General features: G+C 31.2%; 1 protein-coding gene across 2 annotated transcripts; it reads left to right on the top strand.

The window, feature by feature from the left end:
- The first annotated feature begins 800 nt into the window (after nt 1–800).
- On the top strand, nt 801–18,266 carry LOC107441360 (alpha-tocopherol transfer protein). 2 transcript variants are annotated; one of them, XM_071185131.2, is made up of 6 exons: nt 801–1,111; nt 6,304–6,495; nt 10,194–10,439; nt 11,601–11,794; nt 14,618–14,728; nt 17,193–18,266. In XM_071185131.2, exons 2-6 carry the CDS (start codon nt 6,336–6,338, stop codon nt 17,364–17,366), a joined length of 885 nt encoding a protein of 294 aa, XP_071041232.1. In that variant the 5' UTR covers nt 801–1,111; nt 6,304–6,335; the 3' UTR covers nt 17,367–18,266. The 2 variants fall into 2 exon arrangements, with proteins under 2 accessions (XP_071041232.1, XP_087019937.1); XM_087163811.1 differs by lacking the exon at nt 801–1,111 and adding an exon at nt 2,011–2,134.
- Nucleotides 18,267–24,227: the final 5,961 nt, after the last annotated feature.

The following is a 24,227-nucleotide window of genomic DNA, read 5'->3' as shown; positions in this document are numbered from 1 at the left end:
TGTGTAATAAAAGGGAGGAGTTTGGGAACCATTAATTAAATTGCCTATGTAACGGATATAGTGGACTCCCGGTTATAGTGAACCAAAATTTTGGTCCCTTGAAGGTTCACTATAACGGGGTTTGACTGTATATATATATATATATATATATATATATATATATATATATATATATATATATATATATATATATATATATATATATATATATATATATATATATATATATATATATATATATATATATATATATATATATACAGGGCCCGCAATAAGGATTTATAATTATTGGCCATTAAATTAGTCATAAATAAGAAGTATTGGCCGATTTTCAGAATTCTCAGCCAAGGGTAAAACTTAACAATTTCTTATGATTGATTTTTTCCTTTAAAAAATAAAATCAAAATGCAAATATACTATGAATTATTATTTATTATTAATAATAATTATTTTATAAAATTCAAATCAAGAGTGAATTTGCAGTTGGGTAAGAGTAAATGAACAATGAATTCGAAACAAATAGGAATAGGTTGGCGTTAATTTTTTGATTACTTCTTAGACTAGAGGACAGTAATGTTAGAGTAAACCTTAAATAATATTTTGTTGTTGTCACGTTATTGATATGTTACAGCCACACGAGAAAATTTAATTTCCACAAAAATAGTTAGATAATGATATGCATCTTGCTACCACATAATCTGCGTCATCGACACAAACTACAGGAAAGAATTTCGTCACGTGATATCACGCCATTCGGTAACGACGCATTAATTAGTATTTTACAGCAGTTAGTCTCATGCTTACTTAATCTCTCTAGCTACTGATGATATAATTATATTTCCTAAACTTAATATAATTCTAATTAGATATGATTTGTTCATAAAAATTCCTTATGAACTTTTTTTTCAGGATTGAGGGGAATATATATTTTTCTAGAAAAAATCATTCGCACATACCCTCGTTAAAACAAAACTTTTCAAGCCAAATTCAAGAAATTATAGCATTTGGCGAGAGGGCGAATGCTTATTTCAACTTTTCAAACTCTTAAGAATATCAGATGATCTTCCGTTATCTAAAATCTCACGAAGGCCTGGTTTCTGGAACATTTGAGGTTTGTTTGTTTTGTTTGTTTGTTTTTTTCTGCGAAAGAGGGAATGCTGAGATACATCATATAAACTAGCTTTATTTAGGGATTATATTTAAGAGGAACAAATATAAAATGGCAAGCATAATAATGAAATAAAATAGCAAGCAGCTCCTTTTCAATGGAGACGAAGAGATGCATTTTTATATGACAATTATAACTATAAATGGTCCAAAAATAACCTAGTCCTAGACCAAAAAATTTTAAATTTCCAGAAAATTAATTTTTTTAACTGACACTTACGAACATGAGAAGAGATCCAAAGTTGGCATTATAGCCACACAAAAAAGGCGACCCCCGCGTTATTGATATTACATTTTAAATCAACTGGCCACATTTTAATCACCGAAGTGACCGTGGAAATTTAATATAACCTTTCAACCGAAAAAAAAATTTTTTTTTTTTGGTTGGACAAATAAAACAACTTAAAGGTAAAAATATATTTTGATATTCTAACAGTCAAGACACTGTATTCATGAGTTACACACTTGCATTGGATAAAAAAGCTATATTGAGAAAAGCTATATTGATTGGCCGCTATATTGAGAAAAGAATGAAAATATTTATATTCGCTTTGTATGAAAAGTTATTAAAAAATTTATTTAATTATAATTGAATTACGAAAGATTAAAAATTTAAATTAAATTTATGAAATTCAATCTGAATGGAAGGAATGGGTTAGGAAATCTGCAATGCATATAATAGCATGACTGCCTTATTTTATTTACCCCAGCCTAATCTTATATATATAATTCTCTTGCGGGGCTCCCAAATTTTGGCTGTATTTCCTTTCCGCCGGTGGCAACGTTTGCTTTGTTTTGTTTACGTTACTATTTATCTTAGACGGCGAATCGACCAATGATTGCCGCGAAAAATTTCAAATGCCAAATCTAGCTGAGGTGGCTCAACATATAGCGCTTTTAAAAACGGAAACGGAAATAACCGGACAGCATCAGCTGCGGCAATCTCATTCTATTAAGCTAGGCAGAAGTGAGTAGTATTTGTCGATAGATCTCTATTTTAGTATTTTGTCGAAAGCGCTTTTCTTCACGAATTTAGATATTACGAATTTATTTGACGATTTTTGATTTAGATAACGAATTATACTATAGCACATTTCTAATTGGTGTAACGAATTGCATGTCATTTATTTGAATTTAAATTTATTTTAATGACTAAAAAAATGTAGTTTTTTTTTACAAAAAAGTTTTTATATGGATTTAAATGATTGTTTTGAATTCTTAGAATTTTGTGCATTTGCAATGTACCTAAGTTAGTAGCGAGCGAAGCGAGCTTGGTTTTCGAAGCAAACCATATAAGATTGCATAGCAATTTTCGGGGGTTGGCGAGCGTTAGCGAGCAGGGGGCGCAGCCCACTAGTTTGAAATAAAAATCATGGAAGCATACTCAAAATTAACGGGTATAGTTAGGTTAAAATTTAAGTGAAAACGGTTAAAAGTACGGTGTTTCTTAAAGCTAAGTTAAAGAAAGAAATACCCATTTGCTTTTAATCAATACTTAGTACTATTGTTTTCGCATATAGATAAGTTTTCCACATAATGATCAATTTTTGTGGTTTAGCATTAATAGATTAAACTTATGTTCAAATCATTGATTCTTCATAAAAGAGTTGAACTCAAAAATAATTTTTTTAATATTTTTTTAAATGATTCTTCCTGAAAGAGTTCACTCAAAAATATTTTTCTTCTTTAACAAATTGTATCAAAAATAAAGCTATCAATATATTTACACGGTACATAAATATTTGCTGGAAAAGATCCATGTTTTCATCAAGTCATATTTGTCTAGTCGCTTAAAATAAGACAAAAATTTTATTTTTTATGAGTCTAATTAATTTTTTTTTTTTTTAGATAATTATTCACTTACAGTTGTTAGATAATATTTGTTACGTTTGTTCAGATGTGCAAAAAGTAACGTTTTAACATATACTGATAAATAAAAATGATGCCTTTCGAACTTTAAACAGTTTTTTTTTTTTCATTTTGAAAAAAATTATCGCCACGCAAAAAAAAATATAATTGTTTGATTGATAAACGATTCATGCGATAACATTTTCCATCAATTTTTAAACATTATAAATAAAATCTTTCTTTTTGTATCTTATTTGTATAAATTTTTTCAGGAATTGTGTTTGAGTGTATTGGAATGAAATCATTATATTTTTACGAAACAAAAATTTTCAAATAAATTTTATTCATAATTGAATTATTTGAAACGAAACAAAAGTAATAAATTGTAACAAATTGTGACATTTTCGGATTTTTAAAAAAAAGTAAGTGATTTGCTTTTTGTTTCATTTTCTAAAATAATTTTACATTTCCTGTTATTAAAATTTGTTTATCATCGGACGATTTTTTTTCTTTCATTTTGGATTTTCTAGATTACTTAAAATTTTATTTTTTGCTTTTTTTTTAGATCACTTAAGCTTTGCTTTGCCTTTTTATTTAGATTACTTGAAATTTATCTAGAATGCTAAAAATTAGTTATTAAAACTTATGTTTCTATGTCGAGCTTTTTTTTTTTTAATTTCAGATTTTCTGGATTACTTAAAATTTAATTTCTTGCTTTTTTCCTAGATTGCTTAAATTTTGTTTTACTTTTTTTCTAGATTGCTTAAAATTAATTTTGATAACTAAATAATGTTATTAAAACTTATATATCTCTGGCGTGTTTTTGCTTTTTTTAATTTTAGTTTTTCTAAGTTACATAAAATTTTATTTTTTTCTTTTCTTTTCTAGATTCCCTAAAATTTGTTTAGATAACTAAATACATGTTATTGAAATTTGTCTATAGTTGGCAAGTTTTTTTTTTTTTAAATTTTGGGTTTCCTAGATTAATTAGAATTTTATTTTTTGTTTCTTCTTTAGATTACTAAAAATTTATTTCGCTTTTTTCTAAAGTACTTAAAATTTGCTATTAAAATTTGTCTCTCGCCTGTCAGCTTTTTTTTAATTTTTGATTTTCCAGATTACTTTAAATATTATTTTTTGCTTTTCTTCTAGATTGCTTATATTTTGTCTAGATTACTTGCAATTAATTATTAAAATTTGTCTCTTGTCTGCCAGCTTTTTTTTAATTTTTGATTTTCCAGATTACTTTAAATATTACTTTTTGCTTTTCTTCTAGATTGCTTATAATTTGTCTAGATTACTTACAATTAATTATTAAAATTTGTCTCTCGTCTGCCAGCTTTTTTTTAATTTTTGATTTTCCAGATTTCTTTAAATATTACTTTTTGCTTTTCTTCTAGATTGCTTACACTTTGTCTAGATTACTTACAATTAATTATTAAAATTTGTCAACCGTTTCCGAGCTTTATTTTTAATTTTGGACGTAACTCAAAATGCATTTCAGTTTTTTGTGAAATATTTTCCACAGTGGTAGTAAATGCGAGGAAATTGATTTCAAACAAATAATTATTTTTAAATTTTTACCATAATTTCTGTACATGGTAACTTGTCTATCTGATATACTCTGTATTTCTTTAAATTGTTTATATATCTGTATTCGGGAGAAAATGATACATCTTAAATAAATTAAAATTTATTTAAGAACATTTTTTAAAATCATATAATTAAATTTCAACCTTATCATTTATAAACTTTTTTAAATTATCCAGTATAATATTACCTTGCGCACATCCATTTTTGGAACAATCCTTCGTAACTAACAAATCAAACGCTCTTCAGTACTGCAGTAAGAACGCTTTCAAAAAAAAATTCCTCCATTTACGCTTTTAGCTCAATTAGCGCTTTTGGTTTCATATTTTGTAATTTGGCAATCTTATTATGAGAATATTCGAAATCATTCTTGAAAATTTTCCAGCACATATAAATTCATTTGAATTCGCTACTCGCTTTATAGATTTCTGTTCTGTTTTGTTCTGCTTTTTCTTTAAATTTTATTTCATGTTTTTTACGTGATGTTTATTACTTAATGTGTTCTATTTTGTTTCAAATGTTTTAGTACTCCTCACACTATTGTATTGATATATTTCGCTTTGTCTATATTGATACAATATTAGAGAGTACTCCTTTTTGCGGAGATAATCGTGCGAGCTGATGAAAAGATTATACATATTTTTTTCGCCACATTTTTATTGAAATTTTTTATTATGATATTTTAATAATTTTCTTCTCCTCTTTTCATTATGCTATAATCTTTCCATGTTTTCTCTACATTTTGAACTTCTTAATTATACTTATACATATATAATACTTAATTATACATATATATATATATATATATATATATATATATATATATATATATATATATATATATATATATATATATATATATATATGCTAAAATTTGAGACCTAACTAACTCTTGAGCAGCTTATTTGTGAGCGGATTATATAATAGTTTGTTTTATTTCATTCACAATTAGTTATTTCAAATTAAAAATTATATAGCTTTTATTTAAAATATTTTTTTTTATTTCCAATGAGCTGCATTATCGGTCCTGCCGATGAGCAGACCTAGTGCGTTCTCCAGAGGTGGTATCCACTCTTTCAGGACCACCACAATGGGTGAGATACCGTTGGTCATGTTAATTTGGACGTCTAGTTTCTGCCACACTAGATGGCAGCACCGAGGCTCTATTTGGATGCTAAAGTGCACAAGGAATTTAATTTTGCCGGAAACGCCAAGAGCGAATAAGGCACTCCAGGGATCTTTTACATGCCGCATAATCATATGACATGGCCGCTGAGGATTTTCTGCATCCCGAAAATCCGGTGTCTGGGCCGGGGATCGAACCCGCAGACTTGGGCTCAGAAGGCCGACGACAAACCAACTGCGCGACCCAGCCACATTATTTAAAATATAAATGATTAGATTTGCTAGAATTAAAGTAAAGTAGCTAATAAAAAAGCAAAAGTAAAACAAATTTTATTTTTTTTCCAAGGAAATTTTTCAAAAATGGTAAAGAAACAACCAATGTTGGCAGAGCGATTTTTTTTAAATTGTCAAGGGTTAAACACACACCTACGAAAGATTATCGTGTATTTATTAATGCGTTTAATCTGTAAACATATAAATGAAACCAAGCGGAAAAATACATATTGAAGGGAAACTATGCATTACAAGTTCTTTTTCAAAATTTGTTTTAAAAAATTAATTTCTTGCTTTTAGCTGTTTTTTCCAAGAGCAAATTTCGCAAGAAAATGAGCTCAAAATACGACGAAATCATGGCAACTAAGGCTTTTCTGCCTTATCGAATGGGATATCTTACAGACTGGATGATTAATAAAGCCAAAGAAGAATTAAATGAAACTGATGAAATTCGAGGTCCCGCTTTAGCGGAATTCCGAAGATTGATAGCCAGTAAGTATTACATAGCGGCCAATATGTATGGTCGTCGGAAAAGTTGTAGAAAAATGATGTAAGATGACTTTTCTAATTTTCTGAGACTTTGTATGTATTACATAGTAGCAGTAAGTATTACATAGCGGCCAATATGTATGGTCGTCGGTAAAGTTGTAGAAAAATGATGTAAGATGACTTTTCTAAATTTCTAAGACTTTGTATTACATAGTAGACCAGTAAGTATTACATAGCGGCCAATATGTATGGTCGTCGGAAAAGTTGTAGAAAAATGATGTAAGATGACTTTTCTAAATTTCTACGACTTTTTTAATATTTTGTTCCACAGCGTGTTCCTGGATTTATTACACAACTGCCTTTAGTACTATGTTAAAGTCATATTTAATAAGTCATTTTAGACATTAAAGTCATATTAGACTGATAGTTAAAGTTTAAAAAAATAGGCTTAACTGCCTTACCTTTCGGATTTTTCTGAAGATTTTATATTAGCTATCACAGAAAATTCTCCCCACAAAACAACGCACCCCACAAAGCAAGGATGCAAAAAGTGCCTGCCTCTACAAAAAAGAAAAGTGGTTGGATATTTACCCTTCCTTAAATGCATATAAGTTAAAAACTTAGGTGTAAAAATCAGTCGGAAGTAGTAACCAGAAAACGAATTTTAAAGGATAGAGCACTCGCCTTCCAATGCTGCGAACCTGGTTCGAATCCCAGTCGATACGAATTCCGCATCCAGGATTGCACCGACCACAGTGCTGACGGGAAATATCCTCAGTGGTAGACGGATCATGAGTTAGAGTCCCCTTGCCGTCAGGCAAACCGTAGGAAGTTCTCGTGGTATTACTCTCCATGTAACGCAAATACGGGTTAGCTCCATCAAAAAGTCCTCTACGAAGGCACATTTTTCCCAATACTCGATCCAGGAGCTCCCTCGTCTTCTGGATTGGGTTAAAAATTACAAGGCTACGGAGTTGAAGATTAGTAGTCGTAAACCCATAAAATTTCGTCGGCTGTTCAACGACGGTTATAAAGTAAAGTAAAACATCCATAGGGAGGCCGGGATGGCCTAGTAGGTAGGACACTGGGCCCATGTGTCCAGGAGGTCGTGGGTTCGATCCTCGCCGGCCGAAGACTGTAGTAAATGGTGACTGATTCACGTTAAATCTGTCGAGTCTCAAAGTCCTCCATGTTCCCATAACAAATCATACCTCTGGGAGTACTGATCAGGGAGTTTCTTTGTCTTCTGGAGTGGTTCAATAGTCGTAGTTTGTAGTCGTAAACCCAAAATTGGTCTGCTGTTTATAATGTTTTTTCTTTTTAATTTTTCCAAGAATTTGGCGAGAGATGGCTTGCAGAGAGTTTGAGTCCCCTTAAATTACACTAAACGATTTTTGCATATGAATACAATATGGTATGTACCCTACAGAATTTATTTGCATTTCTTCTACAAAAAAAATCTGGATGACGCTAAACGAATTTTGCAACATGGTGCAGCCTGTTAAGCAATGTACTTTATTTGAAGGATTTAACCCTCGTAAGGTCTTGATACACCATCTAAGTAATTTTTCGTGATTATGATACAGGGACCCTACCATGAGCTCCATGGAATGACATTCCATCTGGGAATGACGTCACGTTCGAACGGGAATTATTTTTCCCCACCACGAACACCTTGGAAAGAGTTTCTTGGCAAGAAACAACCGGTTTTCTTTCCAGCCGGTGACTACTGCCCGGAATCCTCATTCTTGGATGGAATGGTGAATTTTTGAGAGCTAAATACGATATTCCGCCGATGAATGCCTTAATTATTTTCTATTTCATAAGGGAAGATTTCAAAATTTCTAAAGATAAACGCGCCCGAGCCATTTTCAAGACGATAATTAAGAGATGTTTTGTTTTATTAGTATGTATGAACGAAAAGATACTTTCAGAGTTAACTAAGAAATTACGACAAACTAAATATAATTATGCTCTTATTATATGATAATTGTTACTATTTTTATGTTATATTACCTAGGATATACTACTTGACCAATACCTTTTTTTGAAGTTCTAATAATTTCTTCTCTTAATTTTCTTTCGATGAACTTTTAATTCAACAGTATTTACCTCATTCCGAAAGATAGTTTTTTTATACTGTATACAGATAGCAGCAAATTTAAAGGAATTTGTTACAGGTATGATGTATTACAAAGTAAACAATTTATTTATAATAAGAAATGCGAAAAAGAATAATGGGAAAAGAAAATAGAATAAAAATGCTTCGAAAAATATTTATGCAATATGTACTTATTTCTTCTTTTACTCATTTTAAAATTCTTTATTCTCATTCTTCCATTAAAATATATACTATAAAAGCTGTGAAAGTAGTTCCTTGAACTATAATTTTTAAATATTTCAAACGTGAAATAATTTTACGAATCACGAAAAAAATTTTTACACAAATCTATAAATTAATTTGTTGTGAACATATTTATTTAACTATCAGTAAAAACAGTCACTTTAATATTGTAACAAATAAACCAAAGTAATAAGCAAAGTAGTAACTTTAATCATTCATATTGTTACAAATTTAATTGAAAACTAATGAACTTTTCTGAAATTAAGTTAATTTCTTCTTAGAAATTAACTAAAAATTAACGTTTACCAATCGGTCTCTTGACCGATTGGTAAACGCTAATTTTTTGTCTGATAAAATATTATTTCTTTCTGGCAATTAGTTTTTATTTAAAAACTAGCATAATTAGTAATCTATCTACATGCAGTACTCGGGCACGAAATTTTGAATCTTAATTCATTAAAATATGATCATTATTTTAAGAGTTGTACTTTTTAAAAAATATTTAAAACAAATAGTGAAGCGTATTAAAGGATATATCAGAAATAATTTATGAAAAAATGATTTTATTCTATTAATTATACATGTTAAATATGACAGTCTTTAATTATTAAAACTATATGTATAATAAATTAAAGAATATTTCAAAGTCATTGCAGTTTATGTTTTTTTTAGTCTTATGAAAACAAAAAACATTATAAAAAGAAAACAATAAATCGTCAAAAATATTATCTAAATAGCAGAAGCTCGTTTCGTTTTACTTATGCTAATGCTGCCAACCTTAAAAAGAAAATCTTAAGTAAATTGTGTGATTGGTTAAATTTTAGCCACGCCCTGAGAGAGTTGTTGTTGTTGTTGTTAATTTACGTCGCACTAGAGCTGCACAATGGGCTATTGGCGACGGTCTGGGAAACATCCCGGAGGATGATCCGAAGACATGCCATCACAATTTTGATCCTCTGCGGAGGGGATGGCACCCCCGCTTCGGTAGCCCGACGACCTGCGCGCGAAGTCGAGCACTTTACGGTAGCACAGTTTAACGAGGACCCATACCGCACACCCTCGGTCCCTACGCAGACTGATCCAAGTGGTCACCCACCCGCACACTGACCGTAGCCAGTGATGCTTGACTTCGGCCCTGAGAGAGAGTTATCGTGGAATGTCTGATTCCAAGGGAGTGTTCATGGTGCGTTATTGAACATTCATGGAACCAAACTTTCCCAGTTTCACTTTCCAGCCGGGAATCTTCATTCCATTCCCGGTAGCTCATGGTACGGCCCCAGATTGTTTTTAAATCATTTTCTTTTTTTTTGTATAACAATTATTTAAATTTCAGCAATAATCATTGTTCGTCTTGCAGAAAAAACAGATCTAGACTGTTGGACAGATGATGCTTATTTATTGCAATATCTGAGAGCAAGGAAATTTAATGTCAAAAATGCAATGGAGCGTTTGCACAATCTTTACACAGTAAAAAAGAATTTCTCTGATGTGTATCCTGAGAACTTGGACCTTGACACTTTGAAAAAATTATTAGATTGTGGTGGTTCCAGCTGTTTGCCATACAGAGATGACAATGGCAGCATCGTTATTGTTTTGAAAATAGGTAAGGAAACTTATGCTTAATTAACGTTACATAATCACTCACAATATTTTTTTAAAAAAACGGAAAGACAATGTACAAAGCACAGATGACCATTTAAGTAAAACCATCAGTGCTGAGGTTTAAACGACAAAAAATGTTCGAGGGACAGAAAGAAGTTTCGGTATTTCATGCAAGTATGTTGTATTGAAATCAGAAAGACATTAGAAAAGAAACCTTAAAAAATTTTATGCTCAATTAATGCTCGTGACGTCATATAAAGCAAAGACCACAAAATATATCATAGTAACTAGAAATGGGATATCAGCAAAACTGAAAGAAAATTATCGCCAAACTAAGGAGCCCCCGATTCTACACTAGAGCCAAATAAAGTTGCTACCTACCTTCTAAAACACAAATAGAAAATTTTGAAATCTTGTTACAGATCAGTAGCCAGTAGTAGCATTTTCGATAGTGACCATTTTTAAATTAATGGAAAATTCTTAACCATTAAAAATTAACTATTGTTATTATTAATATAAAGCAATTCTTCTGATGCATTTCTCAAAATGTGGAAAATGCTACAGGGTTTACTTTGAAACCAAAGAAAAATCTTCCTTGCCTCCCCAAGTATTGTAAAATTGAAATGTTAAATTTACAACTAATAAAGTTTAGGGTTTGAGTTTTTGAACAAATAACGCAACATGTTCATTATCAAACATAAAATTTGTTTCTTACAAAATAAATTTGATAGTGAACATAAAATTTATGTTCATTATCAAATATAAAATTTGCTTCTTACAAAATAGATTTGATTCACCTGTAATCTAAATAATGAAATTATATTAATTAGGTAAATTGTTTTTAAACATCGACCCTAAATTTAAAAGTAATATGAAATTAAGTTTCATATCCGAAATCAGACATCCTTAAATTATCAACCTGCGCAAAAAAAACAGAATTTTTCGGTGATAATTTTCGTTCGAAAATGTAATGATCGGCTGGCGGACAAGCAAATTTTTAATTTAAATGTTTCATACTCAGTTGCCCTGTGTCCGGTGGCAACTATTAATGTTGCCACCGGAATGTTGTCTCTATATTGTTTCGCGTATTATAAAGTTACATGACCTTTTTTGTATTATGCATATATTTCTCTAAATTATTTAGTGGTTTATGTAATTACAGCCAAATGGGATCCTGATATTTTCACCTTTCGAACAGCCCTTACTGTAATGACTGCGACGATTTTATGTACTATAGAAGATCCAGCAACTCAAGTGTGTGGAATTCAAGCTCTAGTTGATATGCAAGGTGCTTCTATGAAACACATACGCCAAATTACACCTAGATATATTCAATTGCTCTCTTATGCTCTCAGAGTAAGTAATGTTTTAGTTGCCTTTTTTTTTTTTTGATTTAAAGAATTAAAGGAAAACAACGATCATTTTTTTCCCAGGGTTCATACGTTTAGTTCGTTTACCAGGAGTTGGCACTTGGCGCATCACGTGGTATTCAACGATACTATTTTGCTATTTTTGGGAGAAGGATGTGAACAATCCTGAACAGGATTGTTATTTGGCGATTGTATGACAAAAATGTTTATTTCGCAATCCTTAAGTGCATTTTTTTTAACATTAAATATTTCACAAATTTTATGATATTTCTCTCCTTTGAGTGAATAGTTTGTCCCTTTTGAGACATTTTGCTGCTCTATATTTAATTAGCTAGAGTAACGAAATATATAATAGCTGATGTTAAAGCGAAGTAAGTGACGGAAAAAGAATTCGCTGTTTGCGTTTGGCGGGCATTAAGGGTTGTCTCAATTTCAAGTGCGGGAACGTTTCTCCTCTTAGACCCGAGCTGAAATGAACTGTTCGTCCCAGGAGGTGGAGACAAGTGCCAACTCCTGGTGAACGAACTATACCTGGAAAAAATTTAAAAGTTTTTGTAATATTTTCGCTTTATAATACCGCGTTTTATGCTTGTATATTCGTAAGTTTTGTTCTTGCTTAATTAAAATAAAATAAAAGTTTTGAAAACTTCTGTTTTCAAATAGAAATTTTCAGATATCGGAACTTTTTTTTTTCTTTTGACAAAACCTAAAACGGAAAAAATACTACGCGTCAGCGTTGAAAGGCGAAGGTTGATGAAGATAGAAATTTATTACATAGGTGATGAACTCTACGTTTTTTGCCTTAGGTCTGATAAAGAAAAATATTATTTTCGTCGTTTTACTCGACAGCTATACCCGTTATTTGCTCATTGCATTTTCTTTTTGCCAAACAAACAAAACAAAAACAATTGATATGTTATCTACATCTTTTGTTGATGCATTTCTAAATAATTGCCAAATAAATGCATTAGCACACTTCGTATTGTTTTGCTAACTAATTGTTAGGATCCACTTTCTTAGACTAAAGGAGCAATTTCTCCGACGATTCTGATATGGAGGAAACCGAATTAATTTTTTAAAAAAAGTCCGCGAAAAAGACATTTCTTGAAACGGTAGGCATTCTAAGGAGGACTATAGTATCACCTCGTACATCAGAAAACCCCCACACGGTGTTTTATAAGAAGTCTGCGCAGACTATTTAATAAGTGAACCAGTGATACGCATGAAATCAAATCCTATTTTGAAAATAATCGAGAGAAAGTTAGCATATATATTTGAGAATTGAATCTTTGGTGGTAGACAAATAAATAAAACAAACCAATTATATTCATAAATTAAAAAATGTTTAGACGTATATTTGCTATCACTTTCTTATTTTTACAAGATATTCCATTAAATGGCTCTTTCGTAAACTAGTTTACCTTCATAGTGATATGATACCTATAAGAAATCGTGTGGAGGATTTCAGTTATAGATGGCTTTGACTACAGCCATCATTTGTGGCATTACTTTAATTTGATTCCAAGATATCACCTTCATAGACACAAAATTTAATAAAAGCAGAGTGCTTTTGGAAATGAAATCACCGTAATTTGTAATCAACCAATCAATGAGCTATGAACTACAGAGGTTGGTCAAAAATAGGGAAACACTCCTGTGCTAACTCTATTTAAACAATGTTTCATTTGGAAGATTTCACTTGGCAAAACCATTGGTAAATTTTGAAAGATCATGCCTGAGGCTTTTAGAAAGCGACCTTTTGACCCATGCAAGATCAGCATCGACCAAAATGTTAATAAACAGTAAAAACCAGCTTTCCTTTTTCTATACCACAATACTTTTTAAAAAAAGGCATTGTTATTTAAAACTTGCTATCCTAAAGGACAGTTTTCATGTACATTTTTATTACTTATAATATTGTCATTGCCTAATAATGGCAAAGTGCCATTTTTCTTTTCTCAAGAACTCCATTTGCTCCCCAAACTTTAATTTTGTCATGTATGTCTCTAAGTTAACTTCAAGATGAATGGGAAAAGGGCCGTAAGGCCTCAGACGCCCAGTTCCACTACAACGAACGAACGAATAAAGGACAGTTTCAAAATTTCTGGCATTAAAGATAAAAGAAAATTATTGAACTCCTGCCCACATTTTGGTCGATACAAATTTGGTACGATAAAAAAGGAATCCATTTCTAAAAGTTTCAAAATGTGTTAACAGTTTTGTCACGAAACTTCCAAAGCATTTCTACTAAAGGAATGATTGTTTAAATAGAGTTAGTGAACCATAAATTTGTCTAATCCCTATACAGCCTTTCCAAGTTTACCATAATTTTTCTAGAAGCCAAAATTAAAACGTGAAGGTGTATGCACAAAGCGAGATTACATTAAGAGGAAATGTTATAAGTGTCTATTACGTATATGATTATTATTTTATTTGCTTTTTTTGTTTTCCTTATTCAAATAAAGGAAAGTAATTATTAATGTTTCCTTTCTCAGACTATTATAAAGTCTATTGTAATAGACAGATGTTAATGAAACTTGCCATGATGAATTGCTTTTTAAATCGTTCCAAATTATAATAACGTTTTGTGCGTGTGCATGTGTCGCCATCTGTCCGTCAAATTGTCAATTGTCAAATTGTCAACAATATTCATAACAGATTTTTTTTCTTCGGTCTGTGCAACGTATATAACAAGTTTTATAGATATCTATCCTCTATAACGGAAACTCTATTGTACTAAACAGGGCTTTGTTAATTAGAACTACTCTGTATAAAGAACATTGTACTAATTATTTTATTTTTTATTTAGAACGCACTACCAGTAAGATTTAAAGGAATCCACATATTTAATGAATCAATTTTCTTTGGCTACATCTACAGTATATTAAAGATATTTTTGACTGAAAAGATCAAAAAAAGGGTAAAGTACTTTGACTTTAGAAATCCAGGGCTACAAACTTTCTACGCTTTATGGGAAAAATTTTACTAGTGGTAGCTCAGTTTATGTTTTTTGTATAATTTTTGCTTTGCAAATTTGATTTATAATTATTTTCCTCGCCATTACTCGAAAATGATTAAAAAGTTTTTGTTTAAAGTTTAAAAGTTTGTTCAAGCTATATAGTGGCGAGGCTTTTAAAATGTTGGTAAAGTTACCAAACATCTGAAAATATTTGTTTCTCATTGTCTACCACTCTTTAAATTATTTTACAAAGAACGTATTAGTTTGTAACCCTTATAAACAATGACCACATCAAATCATGGCTGTTTACATATTTTCATGGCAATTTATGTAAATCACCGTTCAAATCAGTATATACTTCAAATCATGTTTATATTCTTGTAAGTGTTGCCACAATGTCACAAAAACAAAATGTTTTATTCACTGCATAATTTTCATGATGTATGGGGTAATGGCCGCTGCGCGGCCTAGGTACCCAATTTGTATTAAAGAAAGAAAGAAACAATGACCAGTGACGTAATTTTATCTAAAATTCGAAATATTTAAATTCCTTTTACTTCAATTGCATTCCAATTACCAGAAAGAACCACCCTAAAGATCACAATTCAAGACGAATGAGAAAAAGGCCGCTAACGGCCCCAGGCGCCAAGATAAATATTGATGATGATGATAAACAATGACCGCAGCTTCCTATCAATAAGTTAAAAGCTGTAGCCGTGTAGTTTTATTGATAAAGTCACAGCTTACAGCAACGTATAAAAAATTGGATTTAATTTTTATATTCCTCTGCTATTATAGATGCGTCGTTCGTTGAAACTTGCCGGTCGTCCGCCATTAATTCGAAATCGGTTACTTCAGGTTGAGCCCTGGATGGAGTGAAATTACTTCAACTTACTGTTAGTCATTTTTAATTGAACGGAAATCTTCGTGAAATCGGTATGAAACTCTTTGCTCGTCGCTTTCACGAATGTTTCGGTGAAACGTTTCTTTTTTTTAACCTTTTCGGGACAGGTGAGTCATAAATGTAATCGCACACGGAATCAAAATAATAAGAAATAAAAAGCTGTTGTTTAAGTTAAGGCGAAGTTAATTTGGCAGACTTATTTTTGTTTTTACTTTAACTCTAACACATCCAACCCCCGTGGGTAAAAAGTGCAACGAATACAATTTTTAATTTGAACTAAGTAGTGTTGAATTAAATAAAGCAAACTATTATTACCCCGCCCACAAATAAACTGATATAAAAATAATTTGGCTACCAGTTTTATCTTTTTAACCCTGATTATCGACACCCTGAGACCCATCTCGGGAGTTGAAAAGGTAATTTATTAACCCTTTTTCAGTCCGGAAGTACACTCTATAACAAAAAAAATCGACGCACCAAGAAGGAGTTGTCCGATTGAAACGAAAATTGGTGGATAGGAGGACAATCTGCAGAATAGTAAATGATTAAAATTTCAGAACAACTGAATAATTTATTGCAGAGTTACAGTAATAAGTTCAATAAGGTGTTGACCCGCCTCTAGCCTGGATACAAGCTACCACAAGGCGTGGTGTAGACCGATAAAGCTCCCGGATGGTCTCTTGCGGTATTTTCTGCTAAATTCGATCCAATTGTCGAACGAGATCATCAACATTCGGTGCCAGATGCAATCGCTTTCTCATCATATCCCAGACATGCTCGATCGGAGAGAGATCTGGTGATCTGGCAGGCCGAGGAACAGTTTGGCAAGCTTGCAGACAGTTCATAGCAACACGTGCCGTATGTGGTCTGACATTGCCCTGCTGAAAAACCAGCCCAGGGCGCTGCAAAAGGAACGGTAGCAAAACAGGTCTTAGGGTGTCGTCGACGTACCGCTGTGCAGTAAGTGTACCTCTAATGACGACCAAAGGGGTCCGGCTGTCAAAGGAAATGGCACCCCAGACCATAATGCCCTGTTGAGGGCCGGTGTGGCGTGCAATAGTGAAGGCAGGATTCCCCCTCTGCCCTGTGCGTCTCCAAACACGTCTTCGATGATCGTCAGGACACAGTTGGAAGCGGGATTCGTTGCTAAAGACTATACGTTCCCAGTCGGCATCATTCCAGCCTGATCGAGCCATGCACCACTGTAATCTGGCACCAAGAAGCAATCGGATTCAGTGTATTTCAAGTTTATTTTCACCAGATATGGTTGAAATTATTTATACTAATTAAAATTCCGTAATTAATTGTAGTTTTATTGTGAATATGACAACCATGAAAATTTTAAAAAAACTTTTTCCATTGGACTTCGACTGTAAAAAAATTGGTACAAACTCATTAGTGGTGCCATTTCCTGTAAAAAAAAATTCTTACCAACCACTGTAAAAATAAATTGGTGTCGAGGTAAATCAATACCGCACCAATACCTAAATAATGTTTTTTTTTTTTTTTTTTTTTTTTTAGTTCCACTTCCACGGAAGCGATACTAAGCACTTACAAAAATACCTTCCAAAAGAAATTTTGCCAGCTGAATATGATGGTGATAATATCCATTACAATCCCAAAGATTTCTGTCAAAAAGAAATGGAGTTGTTCTATGAAAAATACGCTGAAATGCATCGTATAGGATACCGTTGATAGCATATCTTCTGTTGTTACAAATCATTGTTGTATATGCCAATTTTGTAAACTATTGCTGCACCTGCTGATCTTGTGATAACATAATATGTTATACCATAGCCACATGGCCAAACTTTGTGTTGAAGAATAAGAGAAGAGCTATTGAGTTTTAAAACAACCCATGCAGCTATAACTCGATAAAAAACAGTCTCGCATCTATAATTTTTGCTAGGCAAAGAGTAACAAAGATCTGGGAATTTATTTATGTTAAGATCTTTAATCTGTGATACTCTGTGGCATATAACGTATCAAGGCGCAAAGAGGAACAATTAACTTTGATGCTGAAAATCATTCAATGTTTGTATAATTTGTAAAGAATTCAGATTGTTGCTGAATTTTTGTATTATCTGAAACATATTTACATCACTCCTCAATTTTATGAAACTGGTAGACGCAGTGTAAGCGGGTGGGCACACTTTTCGTTTTTAGAAAACTTTTTATTTATTTTTTTATGTATATTTGCATATTTATTTTTTTATGTATATTTGCATATTTAATTTTTTATATATATTTGCATATTTATTTTTTCTATTTATGTATATTTATGTACATATGTATGTATAAAACTTAAAATAGACGAGCAGTTTTTTTTAAAAACAAAAATTGTGCCCCACCCCCTAACGCTAGGAATGAAATGCATAAAATTTATTCTGTCCGCTAATGAACTTGCGAAGGCCTAGAGTTTCAATTGAAATGCAAGCAATTTAATGTTATGCATCTTTTATGAAGGGTATTATTTCGATATAATAATTACATTTGAATTTATGGAATCAAAGGTCGAAAAACTTATTAACTGCAATTATATTTACTGGCATGCGATATTTTTTGTTCATTCAATAAATTAACTCATATATTTTGTATTTGCTTAATTTTCTAATTACTTAAAAACTTACGTTCAGTATAATACGTTACATGAAATTATTATGTAATCAGATAGCTTACTCCAACAGCCTGTATGTATCTATAATATATATATATATATATATATATATATATATATATATATATATATATATATATATATATATATATATATATATATATATATATATATATATATATATATATATATATATATGTGTGTGTGTGTGTACACCGAAGAGCCATTACAGAATGACCACCCTGCTAATAACATGTAGGACCAAATTTAGCCATGAAAACTGCTAGCACATCCGCCGTGGCATTGATTCCAAGGTGCTGATAGGTAGTCTGAGGTATCTGGTACCAAGCGCTCACCAACTGGTCCTGCAATTCCCTCACATTGCGAGGTAGCAAGGCAGCACGAATTTGGTTTTCCAAGTAGCACCACAGATGCTCTATTGGATTAAGGTCAGGTGAATTTGGGGGCCGAGACATGACTTGAAAGTCACTGGAATGTTCCTCGAACCAATCCATGACGATTCGACCCTTATGACATGGTGCATTATCCTGTTAGTAAACACCATCCCCCGCAGGAAAAACTGTTGCCATGAATGGGTGAACCTGGTCTGCAACTATGTTCAAGTAGCTTACAGACGTCAGAGATTGTTCTATGACGATTAGGGTCCTAATGTGCGCATGAAAACAGTGTTCCTGGGTGAGAAACCATGAAAACCTGGGCGAGCCCATTGTTATAGATGGAGGGTGGTCATAATGTAATGGCTCTTCTGCGTATATATACTTCAATATAATGGAAATAGAAATATATACAAAAAGTACCTAAACTCCAAGACAGCGAAAGGTACTACATACCTCAATCCAAGAACACGGGATTTCATTTTCTCAACGTGATAAGTTTAAATAACAATGGATAGGGGAATTATAACCCACTATTTTATCGCATTGATTTAAAATAGTCAAATTTCTATAGAAAGCAGACTTATTAATTTCTAAATGTATTATTTGAAAGAAAATACATATTCATATGAGAAGTGTATGTCGTGGAAACTCACTTTGTATTAAATGCATAGAGGTGTCCACGGTGTTAGTCGAACCCCCGATCAGCTGTTATTGAGAACAACAGTTTAGTGCTCTCTTGGCGTACAAAGAAAACAAACAACTCCAATAGATGCAGGCGGAGACGTGATGGCTATGTGGATAGGGCGTTCGTCTTCCAACGGGGTGAACCGGGTTCGAATCCCAACAATGGCTGGTCGATACGACCACAGTACTGACGTAAAATATCCTCAGTGATAGACGGATCATGGGAGTCTCCTTGCCGTCATGCTAACTGTGCGAGCTGTTCGTGGTTTTCCTTTTCATGCAACGCAAATGCTGGTTAGTTACATCAAAAAGTCCTCCAAGAATTCAAATTTCTCCTAATACTTGATCCATGAGTTCCCTTGTCTTCTGGATTGAGTTCAAAATTACAAAGCTACGGAGTTGAACATTAGTTGTGATAAACCCAAAAAATTTGATCGGTTGTTCAACGACAGTTATAAAATAAAATGATATAAATGTAGGCCTAGAGTGTTCTCATCTGAAATAATATACGCCCAAATTCAAGGACTTAAGTGGCTTCATAATAAAGTCAGCACAATTTGGTAACATGTCCGTGTTGTAATAACAACAACTTATTATTTTTTCATGTTAGGTGGTTTGTACGTACTTACCAACTTAATCCGATTTACCCCATTATTTTTATCTATTCAGAGTGTTAGTAAGATTTTTTGATTGAACATTTTATAATTAATTTAATAAATTAAATTCAGAATGATTTTATGTATATATATATATATATATATATATAGCATAGCACAATAAAAACAAAACCAAACAAAAACGGAAACAAAAAGAAAACGGAAGTAAGATAATAGTAGATAATATCAAGCGCTAAAGCTGCTTTAAATATGATCACTATAACATAGCACAAAAAAACAAAGAGAAAAACGAAAATAATTAATAAGTTTTATTAACTGCGCATAAGCTGCAAGTATATAGAACTCATAATATAAGCTAAAAAATTGAGAAAATATGGGAAAAAATACAAAATAATGACAAGAGAAAAAATTATTAGCAATAATATTTTAAAAGAATTTAAAGGATCATAATTTTTAATATCTTAAAAAAAAAAAAAATTATTAAAATTTGGAAAACAAAACTAAGAAAAGATATAATCTCTTCATCAGCTCACACGATTATATCCGCAAAAGGAGTGCTTTCTAATATTGTATTAATATAGCCAAAGCTAAATATATCAATACAACAGTGTGAGGAGCACTCACAAAATTTTAAACGAAATTGGAACACATTAAGTAAAAAATATGTACGGAAAAACAAAGAAATATATCAAGCAAAAAACTGAAAATAAAATGTAAAGAGATTAGAGATCAGTACACGAAAAGAAATCTACATAGTGAGGAGCGAATTAAATGAACTTACGCGTACCGGAATCTTTCAAGAATGATTTATAATATTTTCGTAATAAGATTGCCAGATTACAATATATGAAAACAGAAGCATAAATAAAGTGATATCTTATGGCACGTTCTTACTGCAAAACTGAAGCGCGTCTAATTTGTTAGTTACCTTGGGTGGGCCCGAAAATGGATGCGCGCAAGGTAATAGTATAATACAGGATAATTTAAAGCTTGTAATTAAAAAGTTTGAAAATTAAAACAACTATTAAAAAAAAAAAAAAAAAAAAAAAAAACAGGATTTACTCATTTTGAATTGATTTTTAGCAGGAGTCAAATTATTATTGCTGCAGAAGTCCGAAAATTAGGCTCAAAGAGCAATGCCCTAAACACACGAAATTAGAAGACGAACTAAAAACGGAAACAAAAAGAAAACGAAAGTAAGCTAATAGTAGATAATATTAAGCGCTAAAGCTGCTTTAAATATGATCACTATAACATAGCACAATAAAAACAAAAACAAACAAAAACGGAAACAAAAAGAAAACGGAAGTAAGATAATAGTAGATAATATCAAGCGCTAAAGCTGCTTTAAATATGATCACTATAACATAGCACAAAAAAACAAAGAGAAAAACGAAAATAATTAATAAGTTTTATTAACTGCGCATAAGCTGCAAGTATATAGAACTCATAATATAAGCTAAAAAATTGAGAAAATATGGGAAAAAATACAAAATAATGACAAGAGAAAAAATTATTAGCAATAATATTTTAAAAGAATTTAAAGGATCATAATTTTTAATATCTTAAAAAAAAAAAAAATTATTAAAATTTGGAAAACAAAACTAAGAAAAGATATAATCTCTTCATCAGCTCACACGATTATATCCGCAAAAGGAGTGCTTTCTAATATTGTATTAATATAGCCAAAGCTAAATATATCAATACAACAGTGTGAGGAGCACTCACAAAATTTTAAACGAAATTGGAACACATTAAGTAAAAAATATGTACGGAAAAACAAAGAAATATATCAAGCAAAAAACTGAAAATAAAATGTAAAGAGATTAGAGATCAGTACACGAAAAGAAATCTACATAGTGAGGAGCGAATTAAATGAACTTACGCGTACCGGAATCTTTCAAGAATGATTTATAATATTTTCGTAATAAGATTGCCAGATTACAATATATGAAAACAGAAGCATAAATAAAGTGATATCTTATGGCACGTTCTTACTGCAAAACTGAAGCGCGTCTAATTTGTTAGTTACCTTGGGTGGGCCCGAAAATGGATGCGCGCAAGGTAATAGTATAATACAGGATAATTTAAAGCTTGTAATTAAAAAGTTTGAAAATTAAAACAACTATTAAAAAAAAAAAAAAAAAAAAAAAAAAAAACAGGATTTACTCATTTTGAATTGATTTTTAGCAGGAGTCAAATTATTATTGCTGCAGAAGTCCGAAAATTAGGCTCAAAGAGCAATGCCCTAAACACACGAAATTAGAAGACGAACTAAAAACGGAAACAAAAAGAAAACGAAAGTAAGCTAATAGTAGATAATATTAAGCGCTAAAGCTGCTTTAAATATGATCACTATAACATAGCACAATAAAAACAAAAACGGAAACAAAAAGAAAACGGAAGTAAGATAATAGTAGATAATATCAAGCGCTAAAGCTGCTTTAAATATGATCACTATAACATAGCACAAAAAAACAAAGAGAAAAACGAAAATAATTAATAAGTTTTATTAACTGCGCATAAGCTGCAAGTATATAGAACTCATAATATAAGCTAAAAAATTGAGAAAATATGGGAAAAAATACAAAATAATGACAAGAGAAAAAATTATTAGCAATAATATTTTAAAAGAATTTAAAGGATCATAATTTTTAATATCTTAAAAAAAAAAAAAATTATTAAAATTTGGAAAACAAAACTAAGAAAAGATATAATCTCTTCATCAGCTCACACGATTATATCCGCAAAAGGAGTGCTTTCTAATATTGTATTAATATAGCCAAAGCTAAATATATCTATACAACAGTGTGAGGAGCACTCACAAAATTTTAAACGAAATTGGAACACATTAAGTAAAAAATATGTACGGAAAAACAAAGAAATATATCAAGCAAAAAACTGAAAATAAAATGTAAAGAGATTAGAGATCAGTACACGAAAAGAAATCTACATAGTGAGGAGCGAATTAAATGAACTTACGCGTACCGGAATCTTTCAAGAATGATTTATAATATTTTCGTAATAAGATTGCCAGATTACAATATATGAAAACAGAAGCATAAATAAAGTGATATCTTATGGCACGTTCTTACTGCAAAACTGAAGCGCGTCTAATTTGTTAGTTACCTTGGGTGGGCCCGAAAATGGATGCGCGCAAGGTAATAGTATAATACAGGATAATTTAAAGCTTGTAATTAAAAAATTTGAAAATTAAAACAACTATTAAAAAAAAAAAAAAAAAAAAAAAAAAAACAGGATTTACTCATTTTGAATTGATTTTTAGCAGGAGTCAAATTATTATTGCTGCAGAAGTCCGAAAATTAGGCTCAAAGAGCAATGCCCTAAACACACGAAATTAGAAGACGAACTAAAAACGGAAACAAAAAGAAAACGAAAGTAAGCTAATAGTAGATAATATTAAGCGCTAAAGCTGCTTTAAATATGATCACTATAACATAGCACAATAAAAACAAAAACAAACAAAAACGGAAACAAAAAGAAAACGGAAGTAAGATAATAGTAGATAATATCAAGCGCTAAAGCTGCTTTAAATATGATCACTATAACATAGCACAAAAAAACAAAGAGAAAAACGAAAATAATTAATAAGTTTTATTAACTGCGCATAAGCTGCAAGTATATAGAACTCATAATATAAGCTAAAAAATTGAGAAAATATGGGAAAAATACAAAATAATGACAAGAGAAAAAATTATTAGCAATAATATTTTAAAAGAATTTAAAAGATCATAATTTTTAATACCTTAAAAAAAAAAAAAAAAATTAATTAAAATTTTTTAGACGCAATTTTTTAGCTTATATTATGAGTTCTATATACTTGCAGCTTATGCGCAGTTAATAAAACTTATTAATTATTTTCGTTTTTCTCTTTGTTTTTTTGTGCTATATATATATATATATATATACACTGGTGTGCAAGACTCAAGCAGCAAGTGCGTTTTTTATCATAACTCTACAAGAAATCATCCGATTGACATGAAATTTGAATATGATGTACATTATTTTGTACTTAAACGATGGTAAAAGAATAATGGCGCAGAAATGAATATAAAGCTTAAAGTAGGGTATGGAACAAAAAAGGCATTATTTGACATATAGTGGCTTTACACATGATTGCCTGAAGAAGCGTAAGTACAACTGGCAGATGTTCCCTAGTATGGGATATGCCCTCCCCTTACTGTAATTGTTGCTTGGCATCGTCTCTCCATGCTAAGCA

Source organism: Parasteatoda tepidariorum, chromosome 5 (assembly GCF_982258835.1).
Source record: "Parasteatoda tepidariorum strain Cologne lab strain chromosome 5, Ptep-v5.0, whole genome shotgun sequence".
In the NCBI taxonomy this organism is placed as follows: Eukaryota; Metazoa; Arthropoda; class Arachnida; order Araneae; family Theridiidae; genus Parasteatoda; species Parasteatoda tepidariorum.
The sequence above is the reverse complement of the archived record's forward strand: the minus strand, read 5'-3'. Positions and strand labels throughout refer to the sequence as shown.